The 23,942-nt window shown below is 41.2% G+C and overlaps 1 protein-coding gene across 2 annotated transcripts in view; it reads right to left on the bottom strand.

The window, feature by feature from the left end:
* Positions 1 to 1,629: 1,629 nt before the first annotated feature.
* The window catches only part of Rnf115 (ring finger protein 115), a 73,780-nt gene continuing 51,467 nt past the window's right edge, over positions 1,630 to 23,942 (bottom strand). The window contains 6 exon segments of one of the 2 annotated variants that reach the window (NM_001108560.2): positions 1,630 to 2,887; positions 4,084 to 4,199; positions 6,841 to 6,934; positions 7,814 to 7,886; positions 8,992 to 9,063; positions 12,877 to 13,088. In NM_001108560.2, the coding sequence (NP_001102030.2) occupies positions 2,756 to 2,887; positions 4,084 to 4,199; positions 6,841 to 6,934; positions 7,814 to 7,886; positions 8,992 to 9,063; positions 12,877 to 13,088 (699 nt within the window). In that variant the 3' untranslated portion in view covers positions 1,630 to 2,755. 2 annotated transcript variants of the gene reach the window in all.

Raw genomic sequence — 23,942 nt, 5'->3', positions numbered from 1 at the left:
AAGTTGGCCTATAGAGGGGATGTTCTTTTAATTGGTTCGCTGAGGTGGGAAGCGCCATCCTGAACAGGAATAGTACATTTCATGGGACTGGGCACTGAACTGTAAGAATGAAGTGTGGCAGAGTGAACTGGGCAGATAGGCACGCATGCTTATATCCTCTCTCTGCTCAACTAAGCATATGACCAGCTGCTCCAAGTTTCTGCCCTGACTTCCCCACAACCACGACTGCAACCTGGAATTGACAAGGCAAATAACCTTTCCTCTGCTAAGCTGTTTTTTTGCCAACCTAGCAACAGACATAAAACTAAGATACTACTAGACTTCCGACATGGGAGCCATATCTAAACTGTTTCAAATTTAAGGGTAAAGCACTATGCAAATAAGCTTTTAACCCCAGTTCACAATCTGGGGTTAGACCAAAGAACAGAAAAATGTTTCATCCATTCTCTCCTACAATGGGCAACATCTCTTACTTCCCAGTTAAACTGTGCCGAGGTAAAGTTAAGTTAAGCACACACTACATGCCATCCCACTACAGTCTCTAGGCCAACCTGGACACTTATTTACTAGCCAGTAAGTTTTGCTCAAATGGCATGAAAGTCACAATGGCATGGATCATTATGACCTCCTTGTGATAGTCAAGTTTATGTGGCAACTTGAATAGGTTGCAGGAGGCTCAGACACTCAAAACACTATTCATAGGATTCATTGAAGGCGTTTTGTTTTTTGTTTTTGTTTTTTAATGAAATTAACATTGTCAGTTGGCCGAAAAGCAGTGTATTACTCTGAAGCCCAAACAAATGAGGACATGAACTGAACAAAAAGGCGGTCTCTCTCAAGTCAGTGGGTGCATTCTCCTCCCAATGGAAAGTCATTGTGTATTTTCAGACTACACTTTATAGACTAACCGCAATAAACAGGTCATACCCTCTGAATGACCACCCACTATGAAGGCATAGCATGAAAGGATATAAGAAACATTTTTCATTTTCTTTAAGCTATTTAAATTGTGTGAGTGTGTGCATGGACGTGTGCACACGTACACATGAGCTCACATGTTTTGAGAGTACTGGGGATTGAATGTAGGTCCTTATACATCTAAGCAAGTGCTGTACATTTAGCAATATCCCTGCCCTCTTTTTTTATTTTAAAATAGAGTCTCACTAAGTGGCCTAGGCTGGCCTTGAAGCCCAGGCAAACCTTTAAATTGTGATCAGCCTGCATCAGCCTCCCAAATGGCTGGGGTTATAGGAGCCATGCCACCAGGACTGGTTTCTGAACCAGGCCTCTGACCACAACCTTTAGGGGCAGGCTATTAGTTCAGCAGGCCACTCCCCCATCTCTTTCTTTTCCTTCCCCAACTTCTTTATCCTCTAACAAAGTACAAAAACATCTTTAACCCCACACACTTACCCCCAAATCAGACTGCAAGTCATCAAAAACTAGGGAAGGACTCCTTACCACGAAAGAGACACACCAAATTATAGTGAGCCTGCTCTGATTATTCTGAAATATGAAATGCTAATGTCACCCTACAGATGGAGCTACTGCACACCTCCAGGCCCTTTCTGGTACACCAACAGCTGATCTGTCTTCACCGGGTCCCTTTGAGGCGCCGAAGCTCAATGACATGCTCCACAATCTCCATTTATTCCATTGTAAACATGTACAGAGTATGCGTATGAGCATTGTTAGAATTTAAAACAAGGTTTACCTTTCCCAAACTAAGTTGTTTTGGGCATGATTACATTGATCAGATTGATTCCAAGTACAGCTAGAACTGAACAGAACAGGCAAAGTTTCAGACATGAAAAATGGGCTGTACAAACTAAAACAAGACAACACACAATGTTAATTCCTAAATAACAATGAATTACCAGAACTGTGAACTGGTATAGAAACAGTAATAAAATAATCCTATTTTTTATGAAGGAATTTATTGTATTTTTGAAGGAAATTAATTTTATGAAGAAAATTATTATAAGGTTCCTAGTATGAAAGACAATAAACAATCAGTTGAGGGTCATTAAAAAATATCGCAGTAGTAAAGTCTCCCACATCTGTCTTTCCACATCTATATGCTGCTCAATCTAATTTCACAGAGAAACCAAAATCAGATTTCTACCAACCCAAAACTAAGACATGCCATGGTGGTTTTTAGGGAAACTGTACTTCCTGAACTAAAATAAGAAAGCCCACGTGGACAGTGCAGGCCGTCGTTTCTCCTTCCCACTGGAATTGCTCTCTGATGATCAAGACAAGACAGCATTAGAGTCTCAGATTCCTGAAGTGTGTACTTGTACTCTTGTACAATTAAGAAAAAAGGCTTTATATGACAGGACCTGAGGGCTCTGGCTTGTCTGTATTTGCTGTGAAATCCACTAATGGTAGGACAGAGACAGGAGGAGGAGGTAGAGCCATCCATTACTAGACAACATGACAGCAGAACCTACCTAGACTTTACGGAATTGATTCTACTCAGGCAGGAGCAAACTGACATAATTAAGTTTCACACTTAGAAAACTATCACTCAATTCAGGAACAAGAGGCATTTGGTTGTCGATACGATTCCATCTGTAAGCCCTAACTTTAAATTTAGAGAAGAAATACACTCATTGCATTAATATTATGGGTTTGAGTCTCTTACATGATTCCTAAATCCATCTACTATTTTGTTTGTTTAGTTTTGATACAATTTACAGCTATGACAACAGGACTAACACAGGCAGCCCTGGTTCGGGTGTGGTCTTTAGTTTCAGAAAGTCCATCGGTCGTGTAGCTGGCTGTCATTGCTAAACCTGTTGCTTGCAGAGGCCTCGGAGCTCTGGGTTTGCCGAGTCGAGTCCTCACCATTTAAGCTCTTCCTACATACTGGACATGTGTCATGCTGAAACAAAAGATATCGATCAATATAAACAGCATGGCCTGAGGAGTCAGAACACCAAACACTTAAGAAACCCCAAAGTCAAGATGGCTTAGTCAGTAAAACGTTTACAAACAAATGCAGAGCCCATGTAAAAGGCCAGTGATCAATGTTTGTAATCCTGTAGCTAAGGAGGCAGACACAGAGATCCCTGGGGTTTGTGGCCGGCCAGGCTAGTCTGATCTGTTTAGTTCCAGGTCAACCAATCAGAGACACTGTCTTAAGAATCAAAGTCAACAGTTCTTAAGGAACAACATCTAAGGTTGATCTCTGCCTCCCCATGCACACATATAATCTGAGTACCCACATGCTACCTCACCCCCAATTATGATTCAAGGAACCTGCCTTTGAGCTGACAACTGGAAAGGTACCATACCAGAATATGTGCTGGATAGAATTTTAAGCAGACTGAACAGAATTCTAAGCCAAGAAGTTAGTATAAATGCTAACACATAACAGCAAACAAATGTAACTGCTTACAGTGAGCTCAACTATACAGAAAGGTAACGATCAACCACTTCCTCGTGTAGTCTCAGTGAGACTAGGCAAACTGTCTTTAAAGGGACAGCGAGGGAGTTGGAGAGATGCTCAGCAATTAAAAGCATGCACCACTCTTGCAGAAGAATGAGTTTCGTTCCCAGCACCCATGAGTTACAGTGACCTGTAAGCGAAGTACCCAGGAATCCAATACTCTCTTGCAGCTCCAAGGGCACCTATACTCGTGTGTATATACCCCTTCCAACCACACACATAGACACATAACTAAAACCAATAATGAGACCTTTAAAGGACAGAGAGGAAGTGTTGTGGGCTCTGCAGGCTATTCTATACTAATTCTGTTACAACTTTTCAGCTCTGCCCAGTGAGTGCAGGAACAGCCACAGTTGCTGAGTGTGCTTCAGAATCGCTTTATTCACCTAAGTTGTTGCTGTGCCACCGTGGCCTGTGTGTGTGCTACAGCTCACTCTCCTTTGTCAGAAGCACTACGACAGGTAGTAATTAAACAAGCAATGCTGGTAGCACTAGGGTCAGTCAGGGAGGCTAAAATCTCATCTATTTGGCTCTCTGAACTGCAACTACATCTTTACACTGAACCAGCCTCCCTCAGCCAACAGCTCACCTGCCTGCTGCCCTGTCACGGGTCAAGCCGCTGTACTCACCAGTTCTAACCAGGGCACGATGCAGCTGCTGTGAAAGAAGTGGTTGCAGGGTAACTGCCGGACTTTCTCCTCAACTGTGTAATCTTCTTTACATACTGGACATTCTAAACCCGTATCTGTTTGAGGAAGATGTGCGTTTTTAAAGTAACAAGCAAAACGAAGAAAGTTAAACAGTCAAGAGCCCGGCATGTGCTGAGGGCCTATAACCCCAGCATGGGGGAGGCAGAAGCACAAATGGTCAAGGCTAACCTGAGCTACAAAGTCTACCTCATAAACAAACAAAAGAACAAAACCAAACCAGATGTCTTTATCAACCCAATAAACGCAGGTGTCCCCCCACCATATACATCATGGGGATGGGGAAGAAAAGTTATGTCTAAGTGGGGGGGCAGATGAGAAGTATGAATTCTATTCAAAATGGAGACAGAAATGGCAAAAGACATGGAAACGAATGGGGCCAATTTCAACAGACCTAGGAGGGATCATGTAATAGGCCCCATCTTCAGTGTAATGAGTTAGAGGGAATTAGCAGAGCTGACCCAGTGAGGTGCCTTAGAGAATAAAAAGGTTGCCATCGAGCCCGATAACCTTGTCCCTGGGACCCACATGATGGGAGAAGAAAGTCGGCTCCCAGAGTTATCATCTGACCCCACACGTGCACATGGTACATGTGCTACACACACAAAATAAATAGAATTTTGAAGTTAAAAAATAGGTAAGCAGAGCTGGAGAGATGGCTCAGCAGTTAAGAGCACTGACTGCTCTTCCAGAGGTCCTGAGTTCAATTCCCACTACATGGTGGCTCACAACCATCTGTAATGGGATCTGATACCCTCTTTTGACATGCAGACATACATGCAGAAAAAGAACTCAAATACATTAAACAAACAAATAAATAAATCTAAAAAAATTGCCTAACTAAACCAAACAAATTTAAAAAAAAAAAAAAACAGAATCAGAAACATATTTGTCTATTAAATAAAACAGGGAGAAGCATCTTCCCAAGTGTGTGACAGCCTCTGTCAGCCAGGTCCAGCCTAGGAAACAGTGGCAACCTGTCTACCCTGAGGGACTGAGCAACCTCAGTGGTGTCTACTCAGTGCCTTAACCACCTGTCTCCTGCTCTTTTCCGTACTACGCTCTTTTCAGTGTAGCTGTCCCAAGGTCCTCTCAAGTTGTTAAAGGATGAACCAGGAGACGGTACCTCAAAACTACAGGGGACAAGTGTACTCAGGACTCCAAATCAATCAACAGAAGCCTTTTCTCCGAGAAAATGGCTTCTGTAGAGAGAGCTCTAAGTGGCAAACTCTGAACGGCAGAAATGTGGTCAATAGTATAATGCCTGAGCTATACTCCAGGCCCTGATGATGATCAAGGAAGAAGCATCCGGAAGAGAACTGCCCCTTAAAAGACTCTTCCTCCCTTTCCATCCCATCCCTCATGCTAACTCTCATGCTAGCTCTCACTACTCCCCGTCACGGCCGTGACAACAGCCTTCCAGGTAGCATCCCGACTCTTAACTCTTTAGCCATCCAAACACACACAAACGTTATCACCCGCTGATTCCCCCAATGCCAACCTCAAGACAATCCCACACATCTCTATCTGGACTCTCAGCTAGCACCTTAGAATCAATAAATTCAGAATTAAAACTGTCACAGCCTCTCCTCATCAGGCCTAGGGCCAGTTCATGATTCACTGTCACCCAATGGTGGTAGTGCCACCTTTATAAAGCTCTGGAATCTTACAATCATCTTTAATAACCCTTTGCCTCCTTCTCTTACTATGTAATCAATAATAAAACGAAGTCTTTTCGAAACTGAACTTTACATTACCTTTCTTTCTTTCTCTCTTTCTTTCTCTCTCTCTTCCTTCCTTCCATCCTTCCTTCCTTCCTTCCTTTCTTAGCATCTCACAATGTAGCCCTGGTTAGCCTAGAACTCAGTATATAGAGCAAGCTGGCCTTGAACTCAGAGATCTGCCTGTCTCTCCCTTCATAGTGCTGGGATTAAAGCTGTGTGCCTCCGTAACAACCCAACACCCACACCTCTAAATCTACCTTTTCTTTTATCAGTACTGCAGCCATCACTAGAACCTCATCTCAATGCCAGCAAGTCTCCCCGATCCCTGCTTCCTCTCGCTCTCCTTTAAACTGCATCTTACATATTATTTCCAGAAGAATCTTCCTAAAGACCCCTCACACCCTCGCTCCTCCACCTGAGGACCCCCTTTCAGAAGAGTGGGGTCACTGAAGAATACCTGCAGGGCTGTGCTGTTTGAGTCAGATAGAAACTGCTCTTTTATTAGATCTGGAATGGACTCTGACCAAATAGGGAAGGGAGGGGCTTGTTTAGAAAACCTTCAAACAGTAAAACACATTTCAAGATGTTTAGGTGGTAAAAAGTTTTCAAAACCATGTCTCTGTTTGCCTGACTGGACCTTCCATGTGAAACAATCCCCCAGCCTATCTGGCCTCTTTCCCTCCCTATTCGATCATGGGCCCAACACTATTTTCAACAGCTTTTTAAATCACTTAGTGAGTTTTGTTTCCAACAGAAGTTCTTGTACTAATTATAATCAAGCTTCGGACAAACAGCTATCTATTTCTTTCCGGACCTAGAAAGCAGGCATGTTAACTAGGCCCTCCATAGCTGGTAGCCAGACAGAATGTTAGGGAAACATACCTTTAGAAGAGAAATGCACTAAATGCTTGATCAGATGTCATGAGAAGACAGAACAATAGGGAAGTAAACTTACTGACTTGCTCCTGAGTTACTGTCACTGTTGGCAGAGACGTGATCTTCTCCTTGTCAGCTGGAGGGGGCCCTGTGTTTTCCAGCTGTCCTAGAAGCTATGAAAAGAAGAGGTGGTAATGTTCATATCTCTAACTGGGGAGAGCCATGCTAGCTGAGAACACACAGCGCAGGCATTAAGGATGTTTGCTGCCCTTAACTTGTGCAGGGCTCTTGCAGGTGCTGGAGCACTCACGCTGCTTTCCAATGTCAGAGCGGCACCAGTGTAAAGCGTGATTATAGGGCAGACTCATAACTGAAAGGCCTACCCTTGGGCATAAAGCAAACTTAAAGATACCAAAAGAGCTGTGATGTCCTGGATAAAATTACAACTTAATAAAAACCAACTGTAAACTGGGTCAAAATGTCATTCAGTTAGAAGGAAGGTGTGGAAGTATGGAAAGCAGCAAAAAGTCAAGAGATGGATACATTACTGTGTGTGAGAAGACTCAGAAATAAACGACATGCTTTCTATTTACTCTCACCAGTCCACAGTGCAATGAAAACCAGTCAAATTAAACTTGCAAAACCACGTGGAAGCAATTACACAGTACGGGGCGCTCTCGCCTCTGCTTCCTTCCTCTACTTTGCTAGGTCGGCAGAAACCCTGCTTCAACCTTGAGGGGGTGGAGGGAGCCTGTGCTTCCCAGGACTGAACAAAAGGACAAATTACAATGAACTGCTTGTATAGGATAAGTATTTACTTCTTCCAGAGGTAAAGTAATTCTCGAGAAATCCTGGGATGCCTAGCAGGAACATGGAAAGTAGGCTACGCCCATAGCCCATCCATCCATCCACTTAGTAAAAACAGAAACCCAAAAGTTCACACTATCAGTGAGAGCAGAGCGATTGACATTTCAGAAAGTAGAAGGAATGCAGGAGTCTGTGGAACCGTGAGACACATCAAACAGACACCCTCTCAAAAGGCAGCTCCTCACCTGGGTTACAATGGCATCAAGCCCTGTCTGACCCCAGGCATAGTCCCCAGGGTTGGAGTGCAGCATCCCGCTCCTATACATGAGATGAGACAGACAGGGTTAGGTCGGTGACATGAGGCTCTCTGCCATGTACCACAGTGGGGACCTAGCAGTGGATTACTGCTCTCTCAGAGCTGCAAGGCACTAGTCCTCTACAACCTGGAGGCAAGGTCTTTGTATTGAGAAGTCAAGCAGATTACCTAGAGATAGGCTTTTATTCTCAACAAATTTTACCTAACTGGAGCAAAATGTGATGCTCTCTAAACTGCTACAGGATATCCCAGAGCAAAAAGAGCCTGTGGGTTTAAAAAAAAATTTGTGTTTTGGTTGGCCCAAATCTACAGCAGACTTCCCTTGTTCAAAGAGGCCACACGTGCCCTGCACAGTAAGGACTTTTGGTAGAAAAGCAGCCACAGCAGCTCCTGTGGATTGTGGCTCAGAGCACTTACAAAGGGACTTGGCCGGACTTCTTTCTTGGTGCTGTTGGTGCAGTACCCTGGATGACAGGCACAGGCCCTAGCTAGACCACACTTAAAGTAACCAGAGGCTGTAAAGCAGAGTAAATTCGGGAAGAACTGAGCAGAGAGCCCTTGTGCAGCAATGTTAGAAATCACAAATCACTGCAGGAATGGCGGCTCGTCCTAGAAGGAGAAAACACTGTCTGCAAGCCCTACCATGCCTGCTGTGGCTCTGATACTGAACTACATGTGCCTTTGTTTATTTGGAGAAACTTTCTTACTTTGAGAAAAGAAAGTAAAATGCTATGTTCTCAACTTCAGGAATTCTTAAAGCACAAAATCTTCCTGTGTAGTCCATAAGAAAAAATTTGATCTTGCAAATCAGATCAGAAGCCTGGCAGGAACCATCTCATTCCCCACCCACATAACTCAGACCAAGACAGGAAACAACCAGGCACATCGAGCGATATCTTAGGGGACCAGACCAGCTGCCAGCTGTTCTGAACATCAATAAGGAGAAGTGAGCCCTGATTGAGTTTGGTTAAAAAAAAAAAAAGTACTCCAATATCCCAGGCATACCCACATACTCACCTATGCAGGTTTGCTTTCTCTATGGTACAGAAAGGACAGCACCTAAAATGGCACTACTCAAGCAATGTAATATAAAGAATGGTCACTTACCAAGAAAAGGGGTGTGGGGACCCAGGAATGGCAGAATTTGCAAAGAATCCTGCAAAGATCTGTTGTATTATTCTGTTAAAAAAAAAAAAAAGAGGAAAACTGAGATAAAACAGTACACAGAGGTATTCTATAGACAATCATGACTGACTAGTCAACAATCAACACTCTAAACCACAATAGTTTCCACTGGTTGTTATACAGAAGACACCAACAGAAATCAGTTCACTACCTGTTGTACATGTGTTCATTGTTGCTCTTTGTAGATTCTGCCATTTATAGACTAACATGATTTTTTAATTAGATTAGGAAATGACCTGACGTTATGATGTGGTTTTCAAAATATTTTCTTGGATTTTTCACACCAGGGTGAGAAAGATCCAAAGGATGCTGACCCAGTAGAACTCTGGACCCATTTCCCTTTTAACAAGGAAGGGCATTAAGCTAATCAAAATAATTTTGATTATGTTGATTATCAGGCAATATCAGACTACAGGACAAATATGTCTACAAATTATTCAATACTTCTCTCCCTTCAAACTTGGTTGGACTTAGTGATTCACTTCTTCCAGATAAGATATGACAGAAGTGACTGTGGCTTGCAAAATTAGAATACCAAAAGTTATCGTGATTTCCTTCCTTCTACCTCTATTTATATTGGATCATCTATTCTAAAAGAGCTGCCAGGTCATGAGGACAAGGAAAAAGCTCTGTGGAGAGACCCACATGGTGAGCAAACTAAGGCCTCCTGCTAGTTCCCGAGGGAAGGAGGCATCTTGGAAGCAGACCTTCCATGTCTAGTTCAAGTACTCAAATGACAACCCTGCAGTAGGCATGCAATCACCTGACTGGAGCCCTTTGCCAGAACCACCCAGCTAAGCTGTTCCTCAATGCCAGAACTGCACAAAGAGCGACACTGTAGCTGTCAGCCGGGTAACTAACACAAGCCCCTCCTGCTTACCAGGAACAGAAAGTCAATTACCGCACTGGTGCATTGACAAGCGTAGACAGTGAGAAAGCAGCCAGCCTGTTACAAATGCAGTCGGCCAGGGTCACCTCCTTAACAGGGGCTCATTCTTCATTCTATATTCCTTACCTCTAGAAGTTAGACGTTGGCTCAGTTTTATCAGAAGTACCAGAGAGACTGCTCAGTGGCTGATTCCCACCATGAGAGACCATCCCTGGAACTGGGAGTGAAAGTAAACCTTTTCTCCCTTAATTGTTTTTGCCAGATATTTTGCCCCAGAAATGTATGAAATAACTATAATACAGTTATAATAGATATAATACAGTATAATATATACACTATTATTTTTAAAAGGAAGTTTTGTTTTCAGGGTATAGTGGCTCACCCCTAGTACCAGGGAGGCTGAGGCAGGACAAATGGAAGGCCAGTCTGGGCTACAAATTTATGTCCAGGAAAGACATAAAAACCATATTATGATATGCCACGTATCATGGCATGAATAATGGTCTCTTTCTTCTTGGAACTAAAGTTTAATAGGAAGAAAGATATTAATAACCTTGTGTTTTAGTCTAAATAAAACAATGTGGGAAGAATATAAGCAATAGTAAATGTGTTCAATTTATAGTTCTAGAGGCTGGGAAGGACGTCAACAGAGCAAATTCCTCTTCAACCTCTCCCTCTGCCGTCCTCAGCTTCAGTCATACCCTCCATTCATAACTGGAGGCTGGCTGCAGCAGCTGTAAGCATAATATCTCTACAAAATAAAAGATAGAATTCCCCTTGGATATTTATAAGAGAGCATGTGTGTATTGGGAAATGCATCCAGACTTCTTTCTTTCTTTTTTTTAAAAAAAGATTTATTCATTTATTACATATCAGTACACTGTAGCTGTCTTCAGACACACCAGAAGGGGGCACCAGATCTCATTACAGATGGTTGTGAACCACCATGTGGTTGCTGAGAATTGAACTCAGGACCTCTGGAAGAGCAGTCAGTGCTCTTAACCACTGAGCCATCTCTCCAGCCCCGCATCCAGATTTCTTACAGCAGACTCTTAGAGTCCCAATAGTGAAAAATGGGTTCCATACCAATTCCCTATGTCAAGAACCCTCAGCAAGTAATCTGGCATTTTCTGGTCATATTTCAAGAAATATCCTCCACTTGGTAAGAAAAGTAAGAGGAAAAGGAAAGTGCTGCTGACTCTACACTTGGGCATATAAAACATGTGGTTTCACTTCACAATACACTAAATAAATAAAACTGAAAACAGGTGGGTCTATTTAAAGATATGTAATAGTGATTATACAAAGAAAAAAATTCATCAAGAAATAATTTAATGTACAAAACAGAGAGCCCAAATCTAAACTTATAACACCTACAACGAAAATAAATAAAATAAAAATGCTCAGAAAATTGCTATACATTGAAAAAATATTGACTGTACAGTACTACTCACCTGATACATGCTTTTTATTGTTATCTAGTTGTTTCAGCTAAAGGCTTGTGGAGCCTGGGGTGGCCTCAAACTCAGTAGAGAGCTGAAGCCAGCTTGAATTCCCGATTCTTCCAAATGCTGGGATTACAAGCATGTGCCAGCAAACCCAGTTCAAACATACCATTTATTCTATTGTACGTGATTAGCACACATTGTAGCTGGCTAATCATAAACCGTCCTCAACACCACTGCCTCAACACCTCACAGTAAAGGATACAAAGTTAACTCTACATTCATCTAGCTTTCTTCACATCTGTGGGCAGGAAACATTATAACACAGTGCTCAGTAAAGGAAATATTCTGAGCACAGAGTAAGAGGCAGTAGAAAAGGATTCCATTTCTTTTAACAAAAATGTCTATAAAGCAGGCTTGGTGGCACACACTGAGCAACTGGGAGCCTAAAGCAGGAGGATCTGGAATTCAAAACCAGCCTGAGCTACCTGGTAGATCTAACTAGCCTATAAAAATGGTTTTAAGATGGAGGGTGGGAGAGAGAATATGCTAGAGCAACTTCATGTTAAGCCTGCTGTTCTTATCTATTAAATTCTTTAAATTCAGATCTTTGTATTCTGCGGTGGTTTGAATAAGAATGGCCCCCAGTTGTTGGAACTATTTGCGAATTAGGAGGTGTGCACTTGTTGGAAGAGATGTATCATAGGGGCAGGTCCCCTTGTACCCTCCCTCTGCCTCCTACTTGTGGATCGAGATGTGAGTCCTCAGCCCCAGCCAAGCGGTCTGATGCCTGCTGCCCTGCTGTCCTGCCACGATGGACTCCTGGCCCTCTGAAGCCACAAGCACAAGTCCCTGCTTTCGTTCATAAGTTGTCACAGCAACAGAAAAGTGACTAAAACAGATCTCAATGTTATAGAATATACACTTGGTTTACCTTTTGGTATCTTCCAAATTTCTTTTTCTCTTTACTTCTTTTTCTTTTTATCTACTTATTTACGTTTTTATTTTAGAGACATAGTCTCTTTGTATGGTCCTGGAACTCATTCTCTAGACCAGAGTGGTCTTCTAAAAATTCATCTACCTCTGCCCCCCCAGGGCTGGGAATAAAGGTGCGTGCTACCATATTCTTTTTTGAGGCAATATTTAGCCCAGGTTGGTCTTGAACTCATGTTCTTCACAGCCTTCCAAATGCTTATAGGCACAAAGTATCAAGCCTAGCCTTTTCTAAAATTTAATAAATCCCCTCTGAGATATTACTAGAAAATGCTACAGAAGTGTATTAGATAGACCACTACTTTATCACCAATCCTTAAATGATAACATTGTGAGTATGACATTCAATGTAGCTTCATTTTCATCCTGTTTATATTTCTGTGTGTCCACAAAAGTAAGTCTGAGAACTTTATAAAATATAGATTAGACTGCTTCAGTAACAATCTAAACAGCTCTCAAGAATTCAAAACAACAACTCACCCTTCGATAGCTGGCGACCTGTCAGGACGAGTGCTTCCTCGAGACCTGTATCTTCTTGTCATAGGCAACCTTGGAGGCCGACTTGGTCCCCAAAAGTCAGTGTGAGTTTGGTGACCTCTCTCATTGGCTCTATTATCTTGGTCCAGAGGATTGCTACTTAGAAATGGTCTAAAATCTTGTAAAAACATTGTGTGATCCAGATGGTCCCAGAGCTGGTAAAAAAAAAAAAAAAAAAAAGCACATTAGCCTAGAATGTGGGAGGCTCAATTCCTTGCACTGGCTGATTGTAAATAAACAAAGTAAAATAATTTTCTACATATATATAAGAAAGCAAACAAATGTCTAGCTTCTTTCCTTAACAGTTATTTAACATCCATCTCCACATGCTTCTGACCAGGTTCCCTTACAGAAATATACTATGAGCTAAAGCTCAGATGTCCGTCTGTCCCAAGCTTAAGTAACAGTTCAAATCAATGTTATACTTTGTTTAATCACAAGTGGCATCTTCATTCTCAATAAAACAAATAAATATATTTCTCCACTTGTAAAGAACACTTCATCACTGTCAAGTGGAGATAGATATCTTTAAAATACGTCTCTTGACTTGGCACTGGCATCAAAGACAGGCTGGGTCAAAACTATGCCAAAGCAGTATAGCTATGTCTGATAAGAGCCTCTGTTGTACACATTTTCATCATTAATATGGGAGGGAGAGAGACTAGGTTTGGGAAAATCAGTAAGCAAAGGGGAAAATGAAAAGTAAGTTAATTTTTTAAAAGATTATTTTTAACTATGTGTCTCTGTGAGTATGTTTGCACATAGGAATGTAGTGTTCAAGAAAGTCAGAAGAGGGGCTGGAAAGATGGCTCTGCAGTTAAGAGCACTGACTGTTCTTCCAGAGGTTCTGAGTTCAGTTCCCAGCAACCACATCATGGCCCCACCCATCTGTAATGGGATCTGATGTCCTCTTCTGGTGTGTCTGAAGACAGAGACAGTGTACTCACATACATAAAACAAATACATAATTAAAAAAAAATACAAGGAAGTCAGAAGAGAGCATAGGACTAGAGTCCCTGGAGCTAAGGTTACAGGCTGTTATGAGCCACAGAGCATGGGTGCTGGGAACCCCACACCCATCTCTTCAAGAGCATCGAGTTCTCCTAGCTGCTGAGCCATCTCTCCAGTCCAAAACAAGTTTTTACAAAAAGAGACTCTTCTGTTTCAAAAGAATTTTATTTTCAAGTAGAAAGATATAGACACCAAGCCCAAGCAACACCCTACCATAGGAAAGTTAGCTCAAAAGTTCCATACAGGCCCCTTGGGGGCTCCTGAGGGAAGCTGTGAAACCAGCTGTCTCTGTGCTTCCTATGCTGTGCTGAAGTGAACAGTCTCTGCCATGTGCTCCTACTACCAAGAACTAAGCTGTCCCACCACGCCTTCCCTGTCATGATGAACTCCAACACTCTGAACCAGAATAAACCATTCTCCTCTTAAGCTGTCTCTCTTAGGTGCTGTAGTCACACAAACCCAAAAGTAACTAATACAGAAACTGTAATGTGTTAGCTAACTGTAAGCATCCTAAATGATGAAGGCCTGCATTGCCTCAGGATACCACCATAGCATTCTTTTCAGTATCAATGTGTCATGGATATTTTACATGTTAAGATTACCATCACGATATATTCAACACATGTAAAATAGCACATGAATAAGATGTAGAGAAGATATGTCCGTAAGCCGTCTCTTTGTTATCTCCCTAAAGCTACTGAAATTCTCTATATCCCTCTTATAACTCCCTAAGTAAATGCTATCCAAATATTTTATTTATAATTCACTGGCTTTTTTTCTTTTTATTTTAAAATGCATATTAGCATACATTAATTATAATGTAGATAGTGACTTTTATACACTCCCTATTATATTTTATCCCTTTCCACTCTTGCTGGTCCCGGCCTCTTCCCAACCAGCCCCCTTCTACTTTAAAGATCTTCCACTTTGGTTTTTTCTTTTGCTATTGTTTCCTTTTGTATTGTATATTTTTGTTGATCCACTGAGTTTGGCACAGTTGCTCACAGGGCATACACAAGGTTATTTACAGACTTAGAGGCGCATGGGCACCTTACAGTAGCTACACTACTGAAGAGGATGCTTCTCCCTCTCCCTCTACATGGGGTTCTTAGGATCTGTACTCTAGTCCTCAAACTTGCTCTGTGAGTGCTGTGCCACTGAGTCATCTCCCAGCCTGGTTAGTTATACTCTTTAGATTACTGTCAATGGTTACCACAGCTAAGAAAGTAGAAAATCCAAATCACCTTCTGCATCAGCTTGAGGAACTTTGCCACTTGTTTGGAAATGCAAAGTGGTACCAACTAATAGTAACAGTGTCTTTCTAGCCTACTTTCATCCCCAGATGACGGCATGCCCTAAGCACAGAACATAGAATGAAAGGGTACATCTCAGAACTTTATTCCAAACCAACAAGAAGGATAAGAATAGCCAGGTCATCTGTCTCAGAGCAGACTTACACAAGCATGAGGGAAAAGAGCTCATTAACAGAACTGGGTCTTCAGGACACAGCCTACATAAGTATAAACTAACTGAATGACTACAGAGTTTTAGTAAAACACTTTAAAGAATTACACAGTTTGACAAATTTTTTCTTGAAAAACAACATAGTAAGGTACTCTGAACAGATGTAAGAAGACAAAGCCCCCAGTGTCATTATAAACGAGACAGAGCTGGGGCAACTAAGCACATGTTCCCACAGTAAGGACTGGTGCCTGGATGCCAGCACCCATTAACAAGCTGACCGTTCCGTCTCCAGCAGGAGGGCAGAGACAGGAAGGTCACTAGGCCTTGCTGGTATCAAGCTAGCCAAGAAAACTCTGACTCAATGGAAGAGGCAGTGTGATAGAGGGTGACACCTAAGGGCCTCTTTTGGCCTCCACCCATGCACACACCAGCACACTCATATGTGCATGCACTCACACAGAGATGCACAAATATAAATCAACAAATCTCTTAAAACATAAATAAAAAACAAACAGCAGGACAGATGGTGTCTTCCACTTGACAGACCTTGCTCTGAGCCGACTGCAAACACATCCTCTACATACTTAAAATGTTAAGATGTGTTCCTCAGAGCTGAACAGTTTACTATAATATGACACAAGAATTTCACTGTTAGCTATAAAAGCCAGAGAGCTAAAAATATATCACAAGGAAACATGTACAATTATATTAATAGCAGAACTACTCCTAAGAGCCCAGTGTAAATGTCCAGTGTCTATCAGCTAACAGAGAAACACACAATAATCGTCACACAGAGCTGGCCTTAGCTAGTAGACTGCCTGCCTGCATACTGAAGCTGAGGGGCCGACTCCCAACACCAAAAGGAAAAGAATATTTTCTCAAGGTATTGTGCAGACACACAATGCAGGAAGTAGTAATGCATGATACAACACGGGGAAACTTGAAAACATTATGCTAAGTAGAAAAAAAATTCAGTCAGAAAAGGTCACATTTTATATGATACCATTTATAGTTACCGTCCTACATAGAGATAGAAAGTGGCTGATTAGTGTGGGGAAATTGTAGAGAAATAAGAAGTATAAATGGTAAAAACAAAAAAACAAAAAAACAAAAAAACAAAAAACCCAAGTGTGGAATTATGCTAGCACCAGGGAAAAAGAGGCAGGCAGATCCCTGGAGCTTCATGGCTGACCAGCCTAGTCTATTTGGTAAATTTCAGGCCAGCAGAGACCCTGTCTCAAAAGAAATGATCGATACTGATAGAAGAAATACACACACACACACACACACACACACACACACACACACACACACAATCACACACACACCAATGCTCCTCAAAAATTCAACAAAATAAGGCTGAAGAGATGGCTCAGTGGTTAAGAACACTGCTGGTTGCTTTTCTAAAGGTCCTGAGTTCAATTCCCAGCACCCACATGGCAGCTCACAACTGTCTATAACTGTAGTCACAGTGGCTCCAATGCCCTCTTCTGGTGTGCAGGTGGTACATACAGACAAAACATCCATATGCATAAAAGAAAAATGTATTTTAAAAAACTTATAATAGAAATAAAAAGAGAACATTATCAAATTAATTTATAAGCTAGTAGATCAATTTCCCTGGTGAACACAGACATAAAGTTTGTATGAATAAAATTCAAGTACATATTACAAGCTCATACTTCACCGGTTGTGGTGGCACATGCCTTTCATCCAAGTACTCAGGCAGAAGCAGGAGGATCTTTGAGTTCAAGGCCAGTCTGATTTACAGAGCAAGATCCAGCACAGCCAGGACTACACAGAGAAACCCTGTCTCAGAAGACAAGGAAGAGGAGGAAGAATGAAGGAGGAGGAAGATAAAGAGAAGGAAGAGCAATATAAAGAGGAAGAGGTAGAGGAAGAAGAGGAGGAAGAGGAAGAGGAAGAAGAGGAAGAGGAAGAAGAGGAAGAGGAGGAGGAAGAGGAGGAAGAGGAGCTCACACACCATGACTAAGCTGGCTTCATTACAGGGTTGCTATGATAGTTCAACATGTACCAACCAGTAAATGTAGTTAAGCATGTAAATAGCCTTAAGGACAGAAATCACATGGTCACTTCAATAGATAGAGAACAAAATCTCTATAAAACTATAGTGTCCCTGCATGATGAAAAGCTTTGAGGGTATTAGGAGAAACCTCAACATACTAAAGAATATCTATGACAAACCTAAGTCCAATATTAGATAGACTAGGTAAGGAAGAAATTTAAATCAAGATACCCAATCTCAACTCTTACTCAATAAAGTGCTTAATCCTTAGCAAGAGCAATAACGAAAGAAAGTAAACAGATGTAAACAGAGAGGAAACAGATATAAACAGAGAGTGAACAAGCAAAACTAACCCTAATTGCAGATATAATCCTATACTTAAAAGACTAAAAGTTCCATCAGAACACTCTTAGAACTAATAAACATTTTTACAAAATAGAAGGATGCAAAACTAGCATCCAACTCCTGCAAGTTGTTCTCTGACTTCTCCACATGTAACACTGCATGCTCACATGAAAACACACACACACACACACACACACACACACACACAAATGTACAAGAATGTATATTTATTTACATAAAGTAAATGTAAAAGAACTTTTTAGTTTAAAAAGTTCAGTAGGGGCTAGCGAGATAGCTCAGTGGTTAAGAGCACTGACTGCTCTTCCAGAGGTCCTGAGTTCAATTCCCAGCAACCACATGGTGGCTCACAACTATCTGTAATGGGATCTGATGCCCTCTTCTGGTGTGCTGGTGTGTCTGAAGACAGCTACAGTGTGCTCATATAAGTAAAAATTAATTAAAAACAAAAAAAGAAGAAGAAGAAAAGTTCAGTAAGGTACTAAGGAGCTGTCAAAGCCAGTGAACTGCTTCCTCTGCCTGTATCCGATCCCTAGAACCCATGTAGAAAGCTACAGTGACTTGTGCTTGTAACACAGGCACTGGAATAGCAGAGACTGGAGGAACCTTGGGGTCTGTGGACTAGACTAGCTAGTGTAGCAGAACCTGCAAGTTTTCAACTCTACAATAGACCCTGTCTCAGAAACTGGTGGAGAACAGTACCTACATAAAATCCTGTAGACCACATGCATCTATAACCCCAGCACTGAGAGAGAGGCTAAGACAGGGGGATTACATTCATATGAGCTTTCCTTTGTTGTCGCTCTTTAGGAACAGATAATTCTTTTGGCCTTTTCTTTTCACAGATGGCAGGCTTAGCTAAGTGGGAGCCTTGCTCTGTGGCCACCACTTCTTTCTTTTCATTTCTCCTTATCTCGTTCAGCACAAACCAAGGTTCAACTTTAAATTTCCTGGTTCTTTTTTCCTCCTCAAATAGTACATTTTGTACTTCTTTTTGCTCTGCTTTTCATTTTCATTGCAGATCTGCATAAGAGTGATCACTAACAGCCACACATTTCAATATTAGGCCATCTTGAAATCGACCAATGAAATTATTACAAAACTCTTCAATTTAGTCTTAGGCAAATTGTAGCAACTTTCTTTGCCAAATGATCACAAAAATGGTCTCTAGCCTACGGTCTCTAGCTACTGTTGTCCCTCTGAAACCTTGAGCAGGGCCTCCACAGTCCACACTGGCCTCAGCACTACTGCCTTCCAAACTCCTACAAGGATGGTCCATTAAAGCCCATTTATGGGCTTATAGCATTCAACAATTTTTCTAGTTCAATGTCACAAAGTCTTCCACATTTTCTCCAAACAACAGCATGGCCGGGCTTGTTACAGCAATATAACAATTTATAGTACCAAGCTGTGGCTTAGTTACACCATGATCAAGACAACTTACAAAAGAAAGCATTTAATTTGAGGGTTCATGGCTTCAAAGGATTAGAGTATTTAGCCATCATGCCAGGGAGCATGGCAGCAGGCAGGTAGCCATGGCTCCAGAATGGCAGCTGTCAGCTTACATCTGATCCACAAGCACAAGACAGAGAGGGAGCTAACTGGGAATAGTGTGAGCTTTTTAATTCTCAAAGTCAGTAACATACCTCCTCCACACTGCCTAATTTTTCCAAACAGTTCTACCAACTGCAGACAAACTTCCAAATGTATGAGCCTCGGGGGGTCATTCTCATTTATACATCACATATCCCAGCTTTGGAGTAACTTGTGATTACTGTGTCTTTATAATGGCTATAGAGGCATTAGATGACATTGGAAGGTAAGTTAAATAGCATCACAGCTACTCTGTGATGGTTAATGGTGACTGCTTACTTGACAGAATCTAGGACATGAGCCTCTGGGTATCCCTATGAGGCATTACATAGACTAGGTTAATAAAGATGGGTGGCACCATTTCATAGGCTGGGGTCTTAGATGGAATGGAAAAGAGAAACTAAACTAAGTAGCACCACCTATGTGCATGTGTATCTCATATAACCAGTTGCCTCAAATGCCTGCTCCAGACTTCCCCACATGGTGGACTGTGAAGTCAACGTAACCCTTTATCCTTTAGGTTGTTTTGTCAGAGTTTTTTATCACAGCAACAGGAAAGATAACTAAGAAACACTTCAAGTTTATTTTTATCTTACTTTGAACTACTTGTGGACCCAAAGAGGCATTTCAGAGCTAACTCTTGAGCCAGGTTTTAGATACTTGAAACGAAAACTACATCTTCATCAGGTTTTTATTAGCAAATTTGAAAAAGCAAGGAGATCCCGTTTGTCACAGAAATAAAGCTTCTACTTAGCAATGGTTAATAAGAAGGTTGAATATGATCAGTTAAACGCTAAAAGTATAATTTAAGAGACTTGGTCTAGAGAGATGGCTCAGAAGTTAAGAGCACTAACTGCTCTTCCAGAGGTCCTGAGTTCAATTCTCAGCAACCACATGGTGGCTCACAACCACCTGTAGTGGGGATCTGATGCCCTCTTCTGTTATATCTGAAGACAGTAACAGTGTACTCACATACATGAAGTAAAGATTTATTAATGAAAAAAGTTTAAAAAAAAAAAAAGCTTGTGCTTTAAAAGGTCTATCTTGGGGGTTGGGGATTTAGCTCAGTGGTAGAGCGCTTGCCTAGGAAGCGCAAGGCCCTGGGTTCGGTCCCCAGCTCCGAAAAAAAAAAAAAAAAAGGTCTACTTCCAGAAAATAACTTCTTCAAAAAATTAGGAAAAGCCAGGTATAATGGTACACACCTTTAATCCAAGCACTTTGGAAGCAAAAGGGGAAAAATTTCTGTGAGTTTTAGGCCAGCCTGGTCTATATAGTTAGTTTCAGGCCAACCAGAACTATAAATCTAGGCCCTGTCTCTAACACACACACATACACACACACACACACACACACACACACACACACACGAGAAAGAGAGAGAGACAGAGAGAGAGAGAAAGAGAGAGAGAATGAAAGACAGAGAGAGAAAAATTTTTTAAAATAATGTATTATACAATAAGCACTAAAATAACTTGCAGAGAAAAAGTACAATGGGATAGTGAAAGAAAATAAAACTAGAGCCCTGGGGTTCCTGGAACACAAGGCTAAAACAGCAAACTGAGCCAGGCCTGGCTGCTCATACCTGTACCCTCCCTCAGTACTACACTATGAAGCAGGAAGATCACTGGTTGCAGAATCTGTATTACATAATTATCTCTAGGATTCCAAAATCTCAAAAACAAAAGTCAAAACAAACAAACAAACAAACAGAAAAGGTAAAGGGAAGCAGGGTATCCTGTAATCTGAGCACTTCAGACTTCTCATTATTTGAAAGTTAGCCGTTGTACACGGTAAGTTCCAAACCAGTCTGAGCTACAAGAGCCCCACCAAGAGAAAAGGAACATAAAAATTAAACTGTGTGTAATATCAAGGAAATAAAAGAAAAGGACCCCCCAAAAAATATGAAGACTGGCTACCATCATGGCAGACTTTTTATTATTTTACTTTTTAGTTTTTAGTTTTTCAAGTCAGGGTTTCACTGTGTGGCCCTGCCTGTCCTAGATCTCACTCTGTAGAATAGGCTGGCCTTAAATTCAAAGATCTGCCTGCCTCTGCCTTCTAAGTGCTGGGACTATAAAGGTGTGTGCCACCACTTCCCAGCTAATTTTACTTTTTAATCAAAGGTTTATTTTTAATTGCGTGTGTGTGTGTGTGTGTGTGTGTGTGTGTGTGTGTGTGTGTGTGTGTAAGGATGGGTAGGTAGACATAAGTGTATCTACACATGGAGGCCAGAGGAGTCAGATCCCACTAAAACTAGAGTCACTGGGTGGTTGTGAGCCTCCCAGTGTGAATGCTGGAAACCAAATCTGGGTCCTCTAGAAGAACAAGTGCTTAATCATTTAAAACGGCCTTAGATCAAAGCAAGTGGATATCAACAATTTTATTTAGAATCTACTGTACCTTTATATTCCTCCTGCTCAACTCAGTGCTTTCTGCAGGAAAAAGGTACGATACCTACCATAGGCTCCAGCATGCTGAATGGAGCATAAACTGGTCCTGTGGAAGATGCTGATGAAAGTAAAAGCAGGACTGTCTCACAGATGCTGACCTCCCCCATCTACTTCACACCACTCCAGTGCTTGCTGACTACACACGGAAACTCTGAACCACAAAGACTGAACACAAGAGCCTAACCTCTCATACCCACTTCTGACTTCTTTGCTCATTCCTCTTCACTACTACAGGAATGATGTATCTCATAGCAAGAGCCTAATGGCTACCAATTACATTCCTCTAGTAGATAGAATTACTGTAGTAGGAAACTGCATAAATGAAGGAAAAAAATTTAGTGTGGTTATGAGATAGTGTACCTACTATAGCCTAACTTTCAGATGTATTGTCACATATAAAGTTAGGGCATCCATGTGATCATAGTCCAGTTGAGTTGTCCAAGTCAAAGAAAAACAATTTTTTTAAAACTTGAGAATTATTTTTAAGTGTATGGATGTTTTGCCTGCATTTATAGCTGTGCACTACCCAAGGAGTCCAGAAGACCCCAAATCCCCCTGGGACTGGAGTTACAGACCATGGTAATACCTTCCCTGTAGGTGCTGGGAATTAAACCACGGTCCCCTGGAAAAGCAGTCAGTGCTTCTAACCACCATCTCTGCATCCCTCAAAAATTATTTCCATCTGTCTAGTTGCTATGTTTTATTTCTTAGTACGTCCTATACTCAGGAGGGCAAGAAATAAATATGTATAATTCCATGACCAACCATCACACAATTAGACATAGCTAACACAGATTAACAGTTTAATAAAAAATAGTATGAGCATAAAAAAGAAGCAGTCGGACTGGGAAGATGGCTCAGCAGTTAAGAGCAGTGGTTGTTCTTCCAGAGGTCCTGAGTTCAATTCCCAGCAACCACTTGGTGGCTCATAACCATCTATAAGGGGATCTGATGCCCTCTTCTGGCCTGTGGATGTATATACAGCAGAGCACTCATACATTAAATTTTTTTTTTAAAAAGCAGTCATAAAATATAGAACATATAATAATTCATAAAAAAGTGACTAGGAACAAAGAGCAAAACCCTAAGTAAATTTTAAGCAAAATTAGAATAAACTCAATGATTGTAACTGAAAAGTTATGAGGCACACATAGGAGAAATGGTTAAGTACTATGACATAGATACTTTTAAGCAAGAATAAAATAATAAGAATATGGGAGGTTTTTAATTTTTATAAAACCTTCTTAGGCCTTTAACTCCAGAACTCAGGAGGCAGAGGCAGAAGCAGGCAGATCTCTATGAGTTCAAAGCTAACCTAGTCTATCTACATGGTTGCAGACCAACAAGTGCTACAAAGTAAGACCTGTTTTAGAAAAAGAAAAGAAACCAAAAGAAGAAAGACACACAAACATAGTTCAACTTCTAACAACAATAACAACAACAACAAAAACAAAACAGGAAACAACAATCACTATTCCTTAATATCTCTTAACATTAATGGACTCAATTCCCCAGTAATAAGACATAGACCTACAGACTGGATACATAAAGAGGACCCAGCATTTGCTGCATACAGGAAACACACCTCAGAGACAAAGACAGACACTACCTCAGAGTAAAAGGCTGGAAAACAACTTTACAAGCAAATGGCCAGAAGAAACAAGCTGGAGTTGCCATTCTAATATCGAATAAAATCGACTTTCAACCAAAAGTTATCAAAAAAGATAAGGAAGGACACTTCATATTCATCAAAGGAAAAATCCACCAAGATGAACTCTCAATCCTAATATCTATGCTCCAAATGCACCTACATTCATAAAAGAAAACTTGCAAAAGTTCAAAGCACCCATTGCACCACACACAATAATAGTAGGAGATTTCAACACCCCATTGTCATCAATGAACAGATCATGGAAACAGAAACTAAACAGAGACATAGAGAAACTAACAGAAGTTAGTTTTAACAGATAAGTTGGATTTAACAGATATTTATAGAACATTTCATCCTAAAACAAAAACATATACATATATCTTCTTCTCAGCACCTCATGGTACATTCTCCAAAACTGACCATATAATCAGTCACAAAACAGGCCTCAACA

Source organism: Rattus norvegicus, chromosome 2 (assembly GCF_021556685.1).
Source record: "Rattus norvegicus strain SHRSP/BbbUtx chromosome 2, alternate assembly SHRSP_T2T, whole genome shotgun sequence".
NCBI classification, from domain to species: Eukaryota; Metazoa; Chordata; class Mammalia; order Rodentia; family Muridae; genus Rattus; species Rattus norvegicus.
This window is presented reverse-complemented; position numbering and strand designations above follow the sequence as displayed.